This window comes from Rhyacophila brunnea, unplaced genomic scaffold (assembly GCF_057557595.1).
Source record: "Rhyacophila brunnea isolate RB1 unplaced genomic scaffold, BYU_Rbru_1.0 scaffold_2, whole genome shotgun sequence".
NCBI classification, from domain to species: domain Eukaryota; kingdom Metazoa; phylum Arthropoda; class Insecta; order Trichoptera; family Rhyacophilidae; genus Rhyacophila; species Rhyacophila brunnea.
Genome location: NW_028232859.1, coordinates 8498339 through 8516407, shown reverse-complemented (window position 1 = coordinate 8516407; position 18069 = coordinate 8498339). Strand labels below are relative to the sequence as shown.

The following is an 18069-nucleotide window of genomic DNA, read 5'->3' as shown; positions in this document are numbered from 1 at the left end:
TGGCAACACATGTGTAATTAATCGAACTTCATTCAAACTCAGTTTATTTCTAATGTATTTGTATGTTATTAAAAGTATTTTTTTCTGGAATATTTTCGTTTTTATTTTATTTTCCATAAAAATTGATTATAAAAACTCAATCCCGAAAGTTTCGGAATAATGTTTACCAATCTCGGGATTCAAAGGTATCGAAAATAGTTCGGGATCCCGGAATTGGAATCCCTAGTCGTAATGTAGGCAGGTTCCTCGTAAATGTCGACGTTATCGGGAAAATAGTTTCGGTAATAGGCAACCACGATTGATTAGGTATTTACTGTTTTTCGTTTGTTTTAATTTTTCAAATATGGAACATTATTGCGTATGCCATTGATAGAAGAATGACTAGGTATATTAAAATTTGAGATTGTGATGGAATGGATATTGTATTTAATTCCCTAATTTTAAATAGATTTATAGATACCAATCGGTTCGTAAATAATGCGACATAATATTATATTTACGCAATATTGTTATGATAATCTCACTTTTAATCAAAATCAATCCATGCTTTAGTTAGTATGTGTTTTGGTTGACATAACATCGTTGCTGTCGATAAGCTAAACTGATGACGTTTTTGGAATTCCCACCAATGGCGATAATATCTCTTTCGATTTATCACGTTTTCCTCGTAATATAAAATGCGCCGCCATCTTGAACACCAACCTACATTTATAACCTGTATAAATTAATTCACTTTTTCACCTGTATTCCGAGAAATCAGGACAGGTATACTGAATCTAAATAATAACGGGTGTAACCCTCAATCTTCTTAGACAGGAAAATCATAATTATTGGAGTATTAAAACTTTTTATGAGTTTATCAAACGGATTTAACATGTTAAATCATTATTGTACGATACTAACCTGTAGATATTAATTTACTCTTGGTTAGAGATATTTGCAACTGATTTGAGGTTTGAACTCATCGTCGATCTTGGTAGCTGCTATACTGAAATTATTATACAGTGGCACCATGAGTCAGTTGTATTAGTATTTTTTGATAGCAAATAATACCAATCCATCGCATCTATTCTAGCTATCCGCCGCTATCGGCAGCTATCGAGGGTAGTTTTTCATTGTTTGTATCGAAGTACACTTATTGTAAAAATTACATAGTTGTAAGTGTTACAATAAGAGCTATGTTTTAACAGCACCTCTCTTAGCTGTGTTAATTTTTATAGCGAGATTGACAGTTTAGACGGCTAACTTACTGTAATTGTTACTATAAGTGAAAATACTTCGATACAAAAAATGAAAAACTACCCTCGATAGCTGCCGATAGCAGTCTTGTGTATAGAATAGATGCACATGCGGATCACCTATGTTGCCACTGTAGAATGATTCCAGTATTATGTGTACACTAGGTGTCAAAAAAAACAATACAATAATTATTGCTCTAAGGTGGAGGGTATCAATTGTTATGTTTATTTAATTAGTCACTGGGTAGTCTTTGGCAGTCTTGATTTAAGTATATTGGTAATACCTACCATATTATATTAAATGGTACTACTAATGATACCTGCATGTCATTTTTTCATGTTTCTGTAGGAGTTTTATAATATCCTGATCTGATTTACATTTAACTAGGTTTTACAATGGCACCTGACTCATTAGTGGGTCACTCTGCCTTCTATAGAACGAGACAAGTGTATAGGTACAAAAAATGTTGCAGATTCCCGTTTGTGATTTCCACACAGTATGAACCAACGTTGCCAACTTCAAATTTGTGTGTTGTAATTTTTTAATATAATACCTTGCAAAAGACGTATCCATAAGCCATAAATACTCTCGAAAATTAGAGAGTCAAATACGTAGTCCTTAAATATCGAAAATTACAAGCTCTATGACTATAATATCATACCAAAATAAGTCATCCGCTTTTTGAATTTAGAACTAAACTGTCACCATATAAATATTATTATACCTACTGAATTGTACGCCAAATGTTGACATGTATTATAGTATCATCATCATCACTCAGCGGACTACTTATTCTGGTACTTAGATCTTTTATATCTAGACTATAATATTCTATAGTGATGTTAAAATGAAATAAAACGTAAATGAGTAGATACCTACCTATCTGAAATTTTGAAAGTAGAAATCGGTTTTTGAATGATATGCATGAAATAGTGCTGCCATTTTAATGAAAAGAATACCCTGCATTGACACTTCAAGGATATTTTTTTATAATAGTAGTTTTTTTCTTAATAACCATAGGTATCTCATATCGCGTTTTTTGCTGTTTTATTTTTAATGACATTGCAGGAAGTATTATTATAGTTTTTTTTATTAACATTGTGATTATTATCATTATTTAGATCAGCGATGCACAACCTTTTTATCAGTACTTAAGAGTATTGTTACCAATTTTATAATTTCGCAGGCCACACAGAGAGAGTATGTACACGTACGTCATGTTCGAAGCAAAAGGGAAGTGGAAAATAATGTTTATTTTTAAACTCACAATTTGACGCATCGTTAATACCAGGGACGGCTCTAGTAAAGGAGCAAAGTGTGCAGTGCACTCCCGTCATAGATTAAATAAAAATATATAGGTAATATAAAACCCCCATGTATTCAGAAAAATGCGATATCGAAAACTTATGCGAAATCACTCATTTTAAATTCCGCGCGTTTTCGAACAATGGTGACGCAAGCGTTTCAACACTTCGCCTCAGCCACCCATACACACAAATGTCGAAAAAACAATGTCGATGAGACGCGACCAATACACACGTAATAATTCCATCGATGCAGGAGCATTATTCGAAGTGTTCCTTGAATTTACGCACATTTTTCACGCATACATTTATAGCGGACAACCACAGCGACAAAAGAAATGAAGCTTGTAGTATCAAAATCACCAAAGTTCTATAAGACTACATGAGTCTTCGTTGGAAACGATGTTTTTCATATTCTTTTCATTTCAAGTACAGTGCACCGGCCGAAAGCACACACACATAAGCTAGTCATTTGGACTTTATACACAAACCTCACAAACCAATATGAATATTCCTACATATAACTCAGGCGACGCGTCGAGGTACAGTTGGAAGCCTAATTATTATAATGAAATGACGAACTTCATGTCGATGCATATTGTGTCAAAAATATAATCATATTCACGACTGTTAGTTTGGTTGATATAGTCTATGGGTTGATCGTTCGACAGTTGGGTTTATAATATAGATTTAATAGTATTTACAATAAGTACCGTGTATTCAGTTGCATATATTAAGGACAATCGTCACGATTTTTCCAAACGAATTGATATTAAAGTGGCAGGCCGTCCTTTGCCATGTATAAATTTAATTCAAAAGTGTACAGTGAAATCGAAGATTGTTAATCGGAAATTTAATGTGCAAATGTACTCAAAAACACAATGGCTTTGCGGATGTAATATTCTTAATACCCTATTTTGTTTTCCGTGTCTGTTGTTCGGCGGAGATGTTAACTGGACGGTCCATGGGATTCAAGACTTGGTCCACCTGTCAGTAAAAATCAAAAAACACAGTGGTTCAGAAAAACATATTTTAAATGAAATGCAACTTGCAGTCTTGGGAGAAATAGATATACGTTCACAATTGGATGCAGGGTACCGTTTATCTGTGAAACAATTTAACGAACGTGTTGACAAAAATCGTTATATTTTATCCAGATTGATTGACTGTGTGAAGTTCTGTGGTGCATTTGAATTAACTCTTAGAGGACATGATGAATCTGCAGATTCAAATAATCCAGGTGTTTACCGAGGGCTTATTGACTTTGTCTCGGAAATTGACATAGCCATGAAACAGCATTTGGAGAGCAATAGTGTTTTTAAGGGTACGTCAAAAACGATTCAAAATGACATTTTAGATTCGATTCTAGAGGTGTGCCGTAACGAAATTAAAAATGAAATATCACAAAGCAAGTTTGTAGCTATACAAGCAGATGAAACAACGGACATATCTACTACAGAACAACTTGTTTTGGTCATAAGGTATGAACTACGCGGACAGATACATGAACGATTCTGGAAATTTATGACGCCGAAAAACCACACTGCGGCAGGTATTGCATCTGAAATTTTGAAAGAACTAGAAGTTCTCGACATTAAACAAGCACAACTAATTGGCCAGAGTTATGACGGCGCATCCGTGATGAGTGGCCGATTAGGTGGTGTACAGGCTTTGATAAAAGCTTCGTATCCACACGCACACTTCATACATTGTTATGCACACCAATTGAATTTGATAATGGAAAGAAGTGTTTCAGCTAACACCATAGTCCGAAACTTTTTTGCTAATTTACGAGCGTTTCCAATTTTTTTTTCGAGGTCTGCGAAGCGAACTGATATCTTGAAAGAAATAGTTCATAGAAAAATACCAGCAGCACCAACAACGAGGTGGAATTTCAATATAAGAACAGTTACTGTTGTGCATACTTATCGCGATCAGTTAAAAGAGTGCATGGAACACATTTTAGAATCTGAAAATTTAGACGCCGATACCATTAATCAAGCTGGAATGTTGTTACGGTATTTAAACGAAGACAATTTTAACTATTGGTTAGATTTCTTTGCCAAAATTATGCCAAACTGTGATATACTTTTTAAACAACTTCAATCGAGGTCAAAGGACGTGTTGGAGATAAATATGGACATTGAACACTTTACGCGTGCTATACAATGTATTCGTCAAAATAATCATATGTCACAAATTCAACCATCGAAAAAACGTCGTCCCAATGATTTACCTCATTCTGTAATATGCAATGAAGTATGCGACATTATAGTGAACCAAGCGAAAGATCGTTTCGAATATAAAGGTCATTTAGTAATAGCCAAATTGTTTTTTAGTGAAAAGTTCCGGGATTATCATACAAATTTTCCAACTACAGATTTTAATACGGTAACCACATTATACGACATTATTGACAAATTTAAACTTAAAAATGAACTAATAGTCTTATACAGTAGAGAAGATTTCTACGTTACTGATGGAGCATTGTCGATACTTCAACTTTTCACTAATAATAATTTACTGGAAGTATTTAGTGAAAGTGTTACCCTATTAAAAATAATTTGTACAATTCCGATGACTTCAGTGGAAAGTGAGCGTTGTTTCTCAACTTTAAAGAGGGTTAAGTCATTTTTGAGAAATACCATGTCTCAAGGCAGGCTAAATGCTCTTGCGATGCTTAGTATAGAAAAACAATTGATATCGTCAATACCAGACTTTAATATTCGTGTTATTGACGTGTTTTCAAAATCCAAGGATCGGAGGATGGACTTCTTGCATAAATAGGTGAGTCTTTTTTGCACTCCCTCATATTCTTGTCACCGGCCGCCACTGGTTAATACACCAAGTTACATGGTGACAATATAACTACACTACAGAGAATATTTTTGTTTGGCGGATTCCTTCAGGCATTTTGTAAAATTTCAGAGAACTCAGACGAGACACTCGGCGGACACATTAACGTCTAGGCCCTAGGGGGTTAAATAACAAGACATGAAAGCAATAGCACTGACAATAGTTTGTTTTAACTGCATAATTAGTATGCAGTGATGCTTATTGTGGACAACATACATGAACGATTCTGGAAATTTATGACGCCGAAAAACCACACTGCGGCAGGTATTGCATCTGAAATTTTGAAAGAACTAGAAGTTCTCGACATTAAACAAGCACAACTAATTGGCCAGAGTTATGACGGCGCATCCGTGATGAGTGGCCGATTAGGTGGTGTACAGGCTTTGATAAAAGCTTCGTATCCACACGCACACTTCATACATTGTTATGCACACCAATTGAATTTGATAATGGAAAGAAGTGTTTCAGCTAACACCATAGTCCGAAACTTTTTTGCTAATTTACGAGCGTTTCCAATTTTTTTTTCGAGGTCTGCGAAGCGAACTGATATCTTGAAAGAAATAGTTCATAGAAAAATACCAGCAGCACCAACAACGAGGTGGAATTTCAATATAAGAACAGTTACTGTTGTGCATACTTATCGCGATCAGTTAAAAGAGTGCATGGAACACATTTTAGAATCTGAAAATTTAGACGCCGATACCATTAATCAAGCTGGAATGTTGTTACGGTATTTAAACGAAGACAATTTTAACTATTGGTTAGATTTCTTTGCCAAAATTATGCCAAACTGTGATATACTTTTTAAACAACTTCAATCGAGGTCAAAGGACGTGTTGGAGATAAATATGGACATTGAACACTTTACGCGTGCTATACAATGTATTCGTCAAAATAATCATATGTCACAAATTCAACCATCGAAAAAACGTCGTCCCAATGATTTACCTCATTCTGTAATATGCAATGAAGTATGCGACATTATAGTGAACCAAGCGAAAGATCGTTTCGAATATAAAGGTCATTTAGTAATAGCCAAATTGTTTTTTAGTGAAAAGTTCCGGGATTATCATACAAATTTTCCAACTACAGATTTTAATACGGTAACCACATTATACGACATTATTGACAAATTTAAACTTAAAAATGAACTAATAGTCTTATACAGTAGAGAAGATTTCTACGTTACTGATGGAGCATTGTCGATACTTCAACTTTTCACTAATAATAATTTACTGGAAGTATTTAGTGAAAGTGTTACCCTATTAAAAATAATTTGTACAATTCCGATGACTTCAGTGGAAAGTGAGCGTTGTTTCTCAACTTTAAAGAGGGTTAAGTCATTTTTGAGAAATACCATGTCTCAAGGCAGGCTAAATGCTCTTGCGATGCTTAGTATAGAAAAACAATTGATATCGTCAATACCAGACTTTAATATTCGTGTTATTGACGTGTTTTCAAAATCCAAGGATCGGAGGATGGACTTCTTGCATAAATAGGTGAGTCTTTTTTGCACTCCCTCATATTCTTGTCACCGGCCGCCACTGGTTAATACACCAAGTTACATGGTGACAATATAACTACACTACAGAGAATATTTTTGTTTGGCGGATTCCTTCAGGCATTTTGTAAAATTTCAGAGAACTCAGACGAGACACTCGGCGGACACATTAACGTCTAGGCCCTAGGGGGTTAAATAACAAGACATGAAAGCAATAGCACTGACAATAGTTTGTTTTAACTGCATAATTAGTATGCAGTGATGCTTATTGTGGACAACCCAGCTTCACAATTTTTATTTCTCCTTTGCTACATAAATTCCCTTCACAATAAAGCTCTTGCTACTTCAATAATAACTATGACACTGTATCTAACAAGCTACACATAAAAAAATGAATCATTGTTTAAAAATAGGTCACGTTAAACCTTGTATTTTTTCTCTTTTGTATTGAAAACTTTTGCGAATTCTTGCCTGACACGGCTCACAGAACCTGGTTGGGGATAACTGGCGTATATCGATGATATCTATCATACATGTAGTACGTAAGTATATATAGTTACAAATTTATAATTAAAGAATGAAATCATTTTGCCATGTTAGATTTTTACAACGTTTTTCTTAGCTCGTATTCTTATTTGTCCGGTACAAATCTTGCAATCGATTTTTAACTAACTTCCCGACTAGCTAGACATTTGAAACTTTTAGAATATATCAGAACACAATGCCAATGCATTTTTTCAAATACTTTTAGCCATCTTTAAGTAGAATTGAATTCATTTTCAGTTAATTCTGTTTTGTATGAAAAGTTATTTCGACACCATTTTTGGTTGCTAAGCGGATGGTCCTAGCAACTAAATTATTAATATATACGTGCGTTACTATGCAAACCAAAATGACATTTCAATATTATTTCTATCAAGTACAAATTTTTTTGATCGTTTAAGCTAGCAAGTCAAGTTTATATGATTCAACAGAAAATTTAAAAACGTATATGAAAAGTTCTTTTTATCTTTAATTATTTTTGTTCATTTCATTTAATCCGTTTGCCCCAATAAATGGCATGTCGGGCCGCCCGTTGTATACCACTGATTTAGATGCTGTGGGGTACATTTTTTGCAATGTTGAGACATGATAAAGTTATGTAATAGTCTACATTATTTTGTTGAGTAATTTCTGGGAACATGTCTGGCATTTTTTTCTTCTATTTGAAGATGCCAATATATGTTTCGTAAAATTCACAGGTAATAATATTTTTTGCATGACCACATGATGATGACGATGGTTGATTATAGATTATCTACAAGTTTTTTTTACTAATTGTTTCAGGTACAGAGACATGCCCCATGAAGTCGGTGGTAAAGCGAGTGGGCGGACAACTCCACAAGGCACTAAGTGAAAAAGGGCTCGCTCTGTTGGTGAACCACGGAATTAGTGAGGATAAGGTAAGATTTCCATTTTGTATAATTTCAATTTTAGATTTTATTTCCCACAAGTATGAGGTAGTTGATGTTCAGCCAATGAGGTTTGATTTCTCCGTTTACTTAACGTAACCCCAAACTGACAGTGGAGTGTGGACAATGAACGATTTTGGTGTATAAAAGACTATGGTATATACAGACGTTGACATCATTATAAAAATGGCAACTGCTAAAAAATTTACCTATTATAACAATATGAATGCTAAAATGGATATGTAATGATACAAAAATACAATAAAATATGTTATGATAACTTTTTGTGTGTACACACAGCTTAAGAGTGTGTCCAGTATCGAAAGCCAAGTACGGTCTTATTGCCCTGGATTTGATGTAGGTGGTTTAAACATCCCTCTCAGTAGGCAATTTTATTTACATGATAAGGATTAATATTTCTGTATATTTAAAGTTTAAATTTTTCTGTCCATCAGTCACTCTCAACTACTGCATCACCATCAGTTGCTAGGTGTGTCACGAAATATTTCACATCAAAATATAATTTTCTAAATTATTAAAATTCATCAATGCAATTTGGTGTATATTCTTTGTTTTTTTTATAATGCTGCTTATGCAAGGGTGTGTTGCAATACTAGTGTCAAATCTGAGGTTTGTTGCTGTAAGAAAAGGGTTAAGAACCTGTGCTTTATAGTATACGTAGGAAGAAGACTGTACCATGTAAATGACCACAGAGTTTGGTTGTCTGTATTACTCTTTATTACCAATACAGATAATCAGAATTTGATCTTTCATACATGACCGTTTCAAACTCTACTGGACCACATTTGTTTATATTTAGACTGGAACTTTAGACATAGTATTTTGAACACAATATTATTTATTACTGGTATAAATCTCTGTCAAACAATAAATAATATAATATGTGTTTTAAGTATGTTTTTCATATTTTCTGATATTATTAAAATTTTTATGTTGAATTGATTGATCTGAAATTTAAATGTTTATCAAATTATCAGATAACTAGATAAAATCATTATTTTGTTTTAATTATTGTATTGCGTGTGTTACATGATTTCAGATGATATCAATAATAAAATTGTATTGTCTTTCATATAGAAAAACCCACTATCTTTAATCTCATATCAATATCCTATATTTGTAAAATTTTATCGACATTGATCTTAACCAGTGTAAATATCTGAAAAAAGTGTTCTACAATTAAACAAAAATGATTTTAACTTGGATAACAGATTCATAATTATAACATAAATGATAAGGTGGTTTAATCTTTTAATTTTTTATAGTTGAAAGCTGCCTATGGTGTGCTGGATGATTTCTGCGCTTTGCCCGAGGATACGCAGTCCAAGTTCTTGAGGACTCCAGCTACCAATCATGGCTACATCAAGCCGGGAATGGAGAGATTCGATGGTGAAACAATGGTATGGAAATAAACATTATAGCCACAATCAGTTTATACTCTTTCTTGGAATATTATAATATTTATTGCAAACTATTAATTGAAATCGAATTACTGACATATAATAATAATATTAAATACTCTTTCAATATAATCCAGTAATAAATCGAATAGACTGCATACGTCCTCCACAGTTTTATGTCAGCACTTGTGCGAAACTTGAGAAGTTTCGTCTGTCACCATTCTTTTTGATTGTTTGAATTATCAAATTACCAGACATCTTGTATTGTAATACTTCCGACAACATGCAAGGTTGTCTGGTTTATTTTGGAACTTATTTTCAGTCACAGTAAAATAACACAGCAATAGAATTATTATTGAAACTTGCTATGACATAAGAGTTTCGATAGTGAAGTTATTTTGTAAGTTAGAAGCTGCAAATCTGTTGACCGCTTCCGGAAGAGGTTTGTTATAATGGGAAAGACAAATTTAAAGGCTGAAACACATTATTATTATGTCACGTGAACTCATGTGCTAGAACCAGAATGTGTCAAATTACCTGTCATTTGTAGCTACTTACAAAACCATTAAAAACTGATATGTAATGTGTAAATTTGCAGGATTTTTTTTTTCTATCGCACGTGCGGTTGGTGGTTTGTCGTGATATGAGTAAGGTGACTTCAGTTTGATTTTGATACATATACACACCTTTTGACCATGGTGCGAGTTTACTGTGGAGTGTGTCATGAGGTGACAATAATGTGTTTCTGCCCATATGGTCATGCCAAGAAAGCAACTATTCGATATGACAGGACATTGTTTTTAAAATTATACTCCTATCGGCTACCCGGTATGGGTTATCACTTCACAACATTTATTGAAAGAAATAAGAAACATTTTGGTGGTAATATTGTGTTATTTTAAATACTATTTTCACAATTTATATTATAACTTTTATGATAATTTACAAAATTTGTAACAAAAAGTCCAAGTGACGAAGCCCGCCAAAAGCGGCGGATCGGGGCGCTCACTACGAAGTAGGCCCCCTCCCACCCGCGCATTACCCTTCACCTATGTAATAAGGGGCATGAGAAGCACAAAATAATTATTATTATCAGCGTCTCTCATAACAAAACAATAAAAATATTATTTTATTTCTCGGCGGCTTGTAATTCATATTCACAATGACATAATTCTACCAGCGAAATATCGCACATCCAGCAACTAATTACTAAACAATGACTTCACTGTTATTAAAATAATGCCGACATAATGTCGACAACACGTCCAGAAGCGGATAAAATAAAATAGCGCGTGCCCCTTTTGCTTGCCGTGTTCAATGGGCTTTGACATATTTGATAACGTAGTATTTTCGTTAATTCGTCCTGCTAAGAAGCCAAACAACGCGTGAATTATGGGGCAGGCGAGTACAGCGCTTCGTCAAAACCAGTGTGCTCTGGCATATTTGATCACGTTGTATTTTTGATGATTCACATTCAATATGCGCGAGCGTCCCGTTCGCTTGATTCAATGTGCCCGGCGCCTTACAGCTGACTGTTCTGCTGCTATTCCACCATGGGACAGACGCTAGGTATTAGCGCCTGTCCATCTAATTTCATTTGAAACTTATATGAATCAACATATTATATTGTCTTGTCAATTTATAAAAGTACATTATGTTGGCAAATACTAATTGTGTTTACTCTCATTTTAAATTGCAGGAGATGCGTCATTCGTTCAATATAACAACCTTAAATGAGACCGAGTTGCCAGATGGTTCTCTCATCCCCGAGTTCTGCTCCAAAGTCGGCACCCTTGCTGGCGATTTTACCAACCTCAGCGGTCTTCTACTCAAAGCCCTTGCTGTTGCTTTAGGTACCTATATATTTTCACTTGTCATACAAAAAATAAACTTATTATCTCAATTTAACAATCTCTCGTGCGGGCAAACAAAATTATGAATGAAGGTGCACTCGTCTGCGGATAATAAATAATATGATTGATTATGTAAAGGATTATCATTATATTTGATGAATTCTATCCCTTCAATGACATAATATCATTTTGAGATAATGCACAGTTATGAGATCAACGATCATCAATGTTTTGTATGAAATATCATTATTATTTCAGGGATTTAATTTTTGTAAAATAATCCACTGGGTTAATTATTCGTATTTTGGATGATTATATAAATTTAATGAGATTTTTTCATATAGTTCAACAATGTTATCTCTTTCAAATCAAAAAATGAACACACACTGATTTTGCTATGCATGAGGATATCATAGATATGTAAATAAAACAACGTTCCATGTAAAACAGTGGTGCACAACCTTTAAAAGAAGGGCCAATTTATCCATTTTCTAACCCGCAGTGGGTAAAAGTGTTAAAAAAATAATGATATACAGTACTCTCACAGTACAGTACAGTCTCAGTAATCCGCCACTCCAAAATCCAGACAAGTGTCCATTTAGTGAAAGCAGCGGATTAGTGCATACATACAAAATATGGTAAAAATGAAAGCTGGTATTTCGTAAAAATAGTTTTTTTGAGAAATTTGTACTAGCAAATTACAGTTTTATTTATAATCAAAATCAAGTATTTACTAAATTATACATATTTATAAACTAAGTTTATTAACTAAATATTAAACAGTAAATCACTTGACACAACCAGTTGTTCAGTGAGGCAGATATTCTTGAATGGCTTAGGATTCCTGGCTTTCCCTATGACCAAAAGCTTCAGTTTGTGTGTCCCGGTTGCATTGGAGCACGGCATAATGGTGATGCGGTCCTTGGGCACTTTCCTCTCTGGTACATTACTTTCTTCGCAATGAACGTACGTTTTACGATAGAGATGTTTCCAAAAACCCGTCTCATCTGCGTTGTATACTTGTACGCGGCAGACTACTGAATTTGACAATCGAATACCGGCGAATTATAGAGCTTGATTTTGTGCTGTCAACTAGTAAAAATAACGGCGGATTATAGTAGTTGTCGGATAATCGAGCGGCGGATTACTGAGAGTGTACTGTATTATACTAAACGAGACATACATTTTATTATTTTATTTTTAATAGTTCACCAATTTAAACAAGTTTACCAATCATTTGCCACTCTGCATTTGTACATATGTATTTGCATGATAGAACTTAGTACATAATATATAGGAAATTAAGAATTTTGTCGTATTCAATGAAAAATTTGGTGATGAAGTACTGGGCCCATGGGCTGTTTGTGCATCACTGATGTAAAGGATCTACACGATGGGTTTCTTTTTCGACTCGCGACACCTTTTTGTAATCGCCAACACATTAAAAATAATCATAGAATTAAATTTTACACATTTCTCTTACTTTGCCTATTTTACATATTGTGAATTGAATTTTTTTAATTTGTTATAAACTCATCCTCAGCATTATAATGATCTGAATATTTTTGGATCGTCCTGAAGGAGTCGAACCATTATAACTGCGTTCTACCACATAAACAGATGCCAATTCAATTAATGAATTGCAAACATCACATTTTTATTTACATTGTTATTCCTTGTCAGACGTACATTACACTTTCGTTAGTCTCTTGAAGACAGATTTTTATCATCAGTAAAACTGACCATTTTTGTTAACGGATCTACAAATTGTTCAATATAATTTTATATACTGAAATTATTTATTCTTACCTTTAGCCGGATTATCAGATTTTTATTTATCTGATAAATAAAGGTTTACAAAAATTTTAATAATCATCTTATAACGAAGAAATGAGTCCTGAAGTACATCATTCTTTCGTGTTTTCATGATGTATTTCATATTTGTCTTCCAGATCTGTCCCCCACTTACTTCATAGACCGTCATTCCGCGATGATGAGCGGCCGCAATGAAAACGAAACCAGTCTCCGCCTCTTGTACTATCCGCCGATCCCACCCGTGGACGAGCCCAGTGAAGGGTCCTACCCCTGCCCTAACGGCAGCGCTTCTTCTTGCAATGGTATTTTCACCAGATGCGGAGCCCATTGTGATTACGGGACCTTCACATTGCTGGCTCAGGATTGCGAAGGAGGACTCGAGGTGGGTGCTAATAGTCAGAATTTTATACAAACAATTGACAGAAGACCCGTCGAGTAAATATCGCTGACAGGAGTGCAGAGCGAGAAAATAGCTTTATTATTTATAGAAAACGATGTTCTGAGGAAGTGAAACTGATAAAACATTTTTCTAAATTCCTATTGTCTTGTCTATAATGATTGCACAATATTCCTTGTAAACACTCCCGACAAAGGCTGTTTAATTATACGGTTTCCTATTTTTCAAATAACAAATATCTAGATATGGCATGAGACCGAGAGGGCTGATGATGCGTCAGTAGATCACTTCTCCGGTGTCTGAACGGAGTAGACAAAGACTTCCAAACTCATGGTGTGTCCAACTGGTGTTCAATTGAATGGCAAAAAATTTTAAAATGTTGACAAAATCTTCTATAGAGATGAAGTCTAAATATATGAAAAAGAAATCGACAGAAAGGTTACTAGGTCTAACGATAAAATTATTTAAAATTGATTTCGCATTGCCAAAACATTTGTCGCAAATTTCACCTTCGATTTGAGATTTTTTCAATGCATTCTGCTGTCAATGCAGATAATATTAATAAAATCCTTCTGTAATCATTATGAAGTTCATAGATACATTTTGAACTCTTTTGTTTAATTTTTTTATACAATCACAAAGTAACTTTAATGGTGGTGGGCAGACGGATGGGCTGCGGAGTGATATATATTGTTAAATTTTACTTTTAATTTATTTAGCATCAACAAGGCAGTAATCTTGAATGAAAATATTATTTTTCAGGTTAAGTTGCCATGCAGTGAAGTGTGGCAGCGAGTTGGACATCTGCCAGGCGCTTTGCTCGTTAACACCGGAGAACTTCTTGCCATGTGGACCCAAGATCGCTATCCAGCTCTGGTAATTTAACAGTGATATTATATTATATTTTGGTGCCCGCAACTACTCTTAGTGGTTCATTTCACAAGTTACTGTTTGGTTTGAAACTCTTCCGGTTTAGCCTTGGTAGATCGGCCTACATCTTTGTGAATCAAATATATATATATATATATAATAAGTTGCGACAATATTTTTTTTACTGAATTAAAAAAACTGGGGACATCGTACTGCGAGCGGTTCGATCTCATTTTTCTTTGCTTTGAGCCGTTTTAAAATAAATCCATTAAGCACACTGGAGTGTGTTGTAACCTAAGTATAGGGTAGTGGCTATTGAAATATTTCTAAACCTAAACAACTGCAGATGTCACATTATGCCTTGGGATATGGCCGGCTTAGACCGAATGTGATATGAGGCAGGTTTGACTATTGGGCATTATCTAATTGGTATTTTTTCAATGAGTATTTCACATTATGCCGATGGTCATGTGCCACGGCATGCTTTGTAATGGTTAACTTTGTAAGATATATCATTCCATATAGGTATTAGATCGCAGCGCCTTCCAAATTAATCATTCGTAAAAGTCACAACGAACGTTACTAAATAATAGAATAGTCCTGTGATTGGCTTTTATGTGTCATTGCAAACTGCTATCGTAATATTATTTAATGTGTATTTAAACTCAGCATAGATTTTTAATAGGTTGGTGTTTCTCATTACAGTCCCACCGAGTGATTGTACCTCAGCAATCTTATGCCCGAACAAGAGGCCGCCATTCGATCGCGTTCTTCTGCCACCCCGACAACAGCACTGCCGTGGAGCCCCTTCCGGCCCCCTGCGCTCCACTCAGGCAGCAGCCCCCGTGTGACGTTGCCCACCGCAAAGGACTCCAGAACCGAGTCGTCAATGCTTATCACCATATCCAAAAGCGATTCAGAGAGACTTACGCATGACCCTCAAAGAAACTTGAATAGACTGTAACTGAAACTTGAATAATTGGGCTCAGGATGGCTATACTGTGTGATTTTGATGCCTTGACGCGTTGCCGATGAATAAATGCACAAAAATGATTTGTTTATTGGTTGGTTACTGAGTTAAAAGGGACATCTCATTGAAATATGCACAACTGTGATGTTGTGTAACTGTTTTTTGGGTTGAATATATCAACAATTCTTATAGCTTATATTGTCGGCGTAAATGCAACCGCTAATGAATCATTTATGAAAACAGAAAAAAAAACTTATTTGCTTTTGTGTAAATCGACTATGGCTCTCCACAGTTTTGAATTAAGCCGATAACTATAAAACGATTCAGAATTTTTAATACACCAACCAATGCGGTATTATACTTACGCTGATGGCATATATTAATGTTTCTCTTAATTTCTCCATATATATAATTGTTTCAATACTTATTTAGTGTCTATCCTGAGCCCTTCTGTAGCACAATTATTTTAATTAATCGTTTTCCTTTAAAAATAAAAGATACATAAATACTGCTATTTATAACAGAACTTGTTTGGAAATTTGTTGGTCGATTTTAATGTTTTGAGAGGTATACAGATTTATTGCTTGTAACTTCAAAATATCACATTCTTACCACAAATAATCGTCGATGCCATCTCAAATTACCTGTGAATACAGTCACAAGTTTCCAGATATGGTGAATAAGTACTTATATTACCTACTTACAAATTTATATGTTTTATCATCTCGCATTAGACAGCACAAATTGAATATCGTCTCAAATATGTATTCAACTCTAATAATTCTATTATAATGGACTTCTATCACGGAATATAAGCAGTTAATGATTTATCTCCACGGTAGAGCAATGACAGTGTACCTTTGTCTGAAACCGTGGTTGCAAAACCTGTAGTGTTTTGATCCAGAGCAATCTTTTGACTGACATCCATTCCTTATAAAAAGATCTATTAATATAACCCTTCCTGATCCCCATTCTGGCAAGGTCCATATTATGTTCCGAATGAAAATTAATTCATTATATTGTGCAATATACTGAAACTTTTTTTAACAGAATAAATAACACAAAAGTAACATAATAATGTATATTATACAAAATTTCTTGTTCTAAAAGATGTCTTTGACTTGTAGACTGTCTGTCTAATGTGAAATAATGCTAAACGGTCAAATATTATTATACAAATGATTTCGTACTTTAATGCCGCCATATACTTACTGCCTAAGAAGCTTTATAATACTTCTATGATTGAATGTCCACCGATGAACTTTCATCTATTTGCTGATTTTTCATTTTTTTGTCAAAAGACAATTCGGGTTTACGTAAGATCTATATGAAACTTGAAACAAAATTATAGAAGACAATTAGTTGCATTCCACTGTGGACAATATAGAAAATGTTCTAAACGAATGAAATAAAATGAATTTACAAGGTAAAAAAAAAATGACTGATCGTAGTGATTTAGATTTTATACAAAAATTTATAATATGTCTGCAAATTCGACATTTACTCTTATGAATTTGAAAATTGGATAGTAAATAAATTTATAGAAATTTTTAATGGTGAAGTCTATTTATGTCTTTATATCTTGTGATACCAGGGTATTAATTTTTGTCTAAAACCTCTACATTGATTGAACTAGCATTTAAAACATTTACATGGTAAATTTTTGTTTTCTGTTTGTGTTTTTCTTTGTGATAAATTACATGTTTCACTATTTCCGAATTTTATAAAAAATATTAAATGTAAATTTAATTTAAAAAAAAACTCATTAAATAAATTATGTTGTAACAGGACAGAAATTAAATTAAGATAAATAAATAATAGTTCATTGACACAATTAAGGAAGCCATATTAATTTATCGCATTTTTTAGTGTTAAATCCATTTGATTAGCAACCATTTAATTTTACACTAGAGTCAGATTTTAACGTCACCGTTTGGAATATCATTGTATGCATTGAATATTTATATGTCATTTAACTTACTCAAATTATTTCAAAATATGGACCTTTGATGATATTTCTATTGGTGCCATTTTATTCTTGGCCAGTGTCAATTTTATTATGAAACTTAAAATACATTTACTATATTAAAATTGAAACATAAAAATATTTATTGTTGTGAATGTCCATTATATTTTAAACCACGCACTCATAATACGGAACTATATTTATATAGAAGAATAAGCAGAAAAGATAAAAACAATTTGTAACATGTCACACGTTTTTTCTCACTTCCGCTAATGCATTTTAATAACAAGAATAATATATTATATTTTTCCTCACTGAAACTAGATCGCCGATTACGACATCATAAGTTCGACGTGTATCTTTTGATTCAGTGTACGCTCTTAGTTTATTTGTGAAACTATTTTTGTAAAAATTAAATTATAACTT

The 18069-nt window shown here is 33.8% G+C and overlaps 1 protein-coding gene across 1 annotated transcript in view; it reads left to right on the top strand.

Moving 5' to 3' along the window:
* The window catches only part of LOC147071807 (uncharacterized), a 65894-nt gene extending 48492 nt beyond the window's left edge, over positions 1 to 17402 (top strand). Inside the window, exons 2-7 of the mRNA XM_085947668.1 lie at positions 8227 to 8342; positions 9638 to 9772; positions 11472 to 11625; positions 13578 to 13822; positions 14600 to 14713; positions 15413 to 17402. Of these exons, the coding sequence (XP_085803794.1) occupies positions 8227 to 8342; positions 9638 to 9772; positions 11472 to 11625; positions 13578 to 13822; positions 14600 to 14713; positions 15413 to 15643 (995 nt within the window). The 3' untranslated portion in view covers positions 15644 to 17402. The remainder of the gene's footprint in view (positions 1 to 8226; positions 8343 to 9637; positions 9773 to 11471; positions 11626 to 13577; positions 13823 to 14599; positions 14714 to 15412) is intronic.
* The last annotated feature ends 667 nt before the right edge of the window (positions 17403 to 18069 follow it).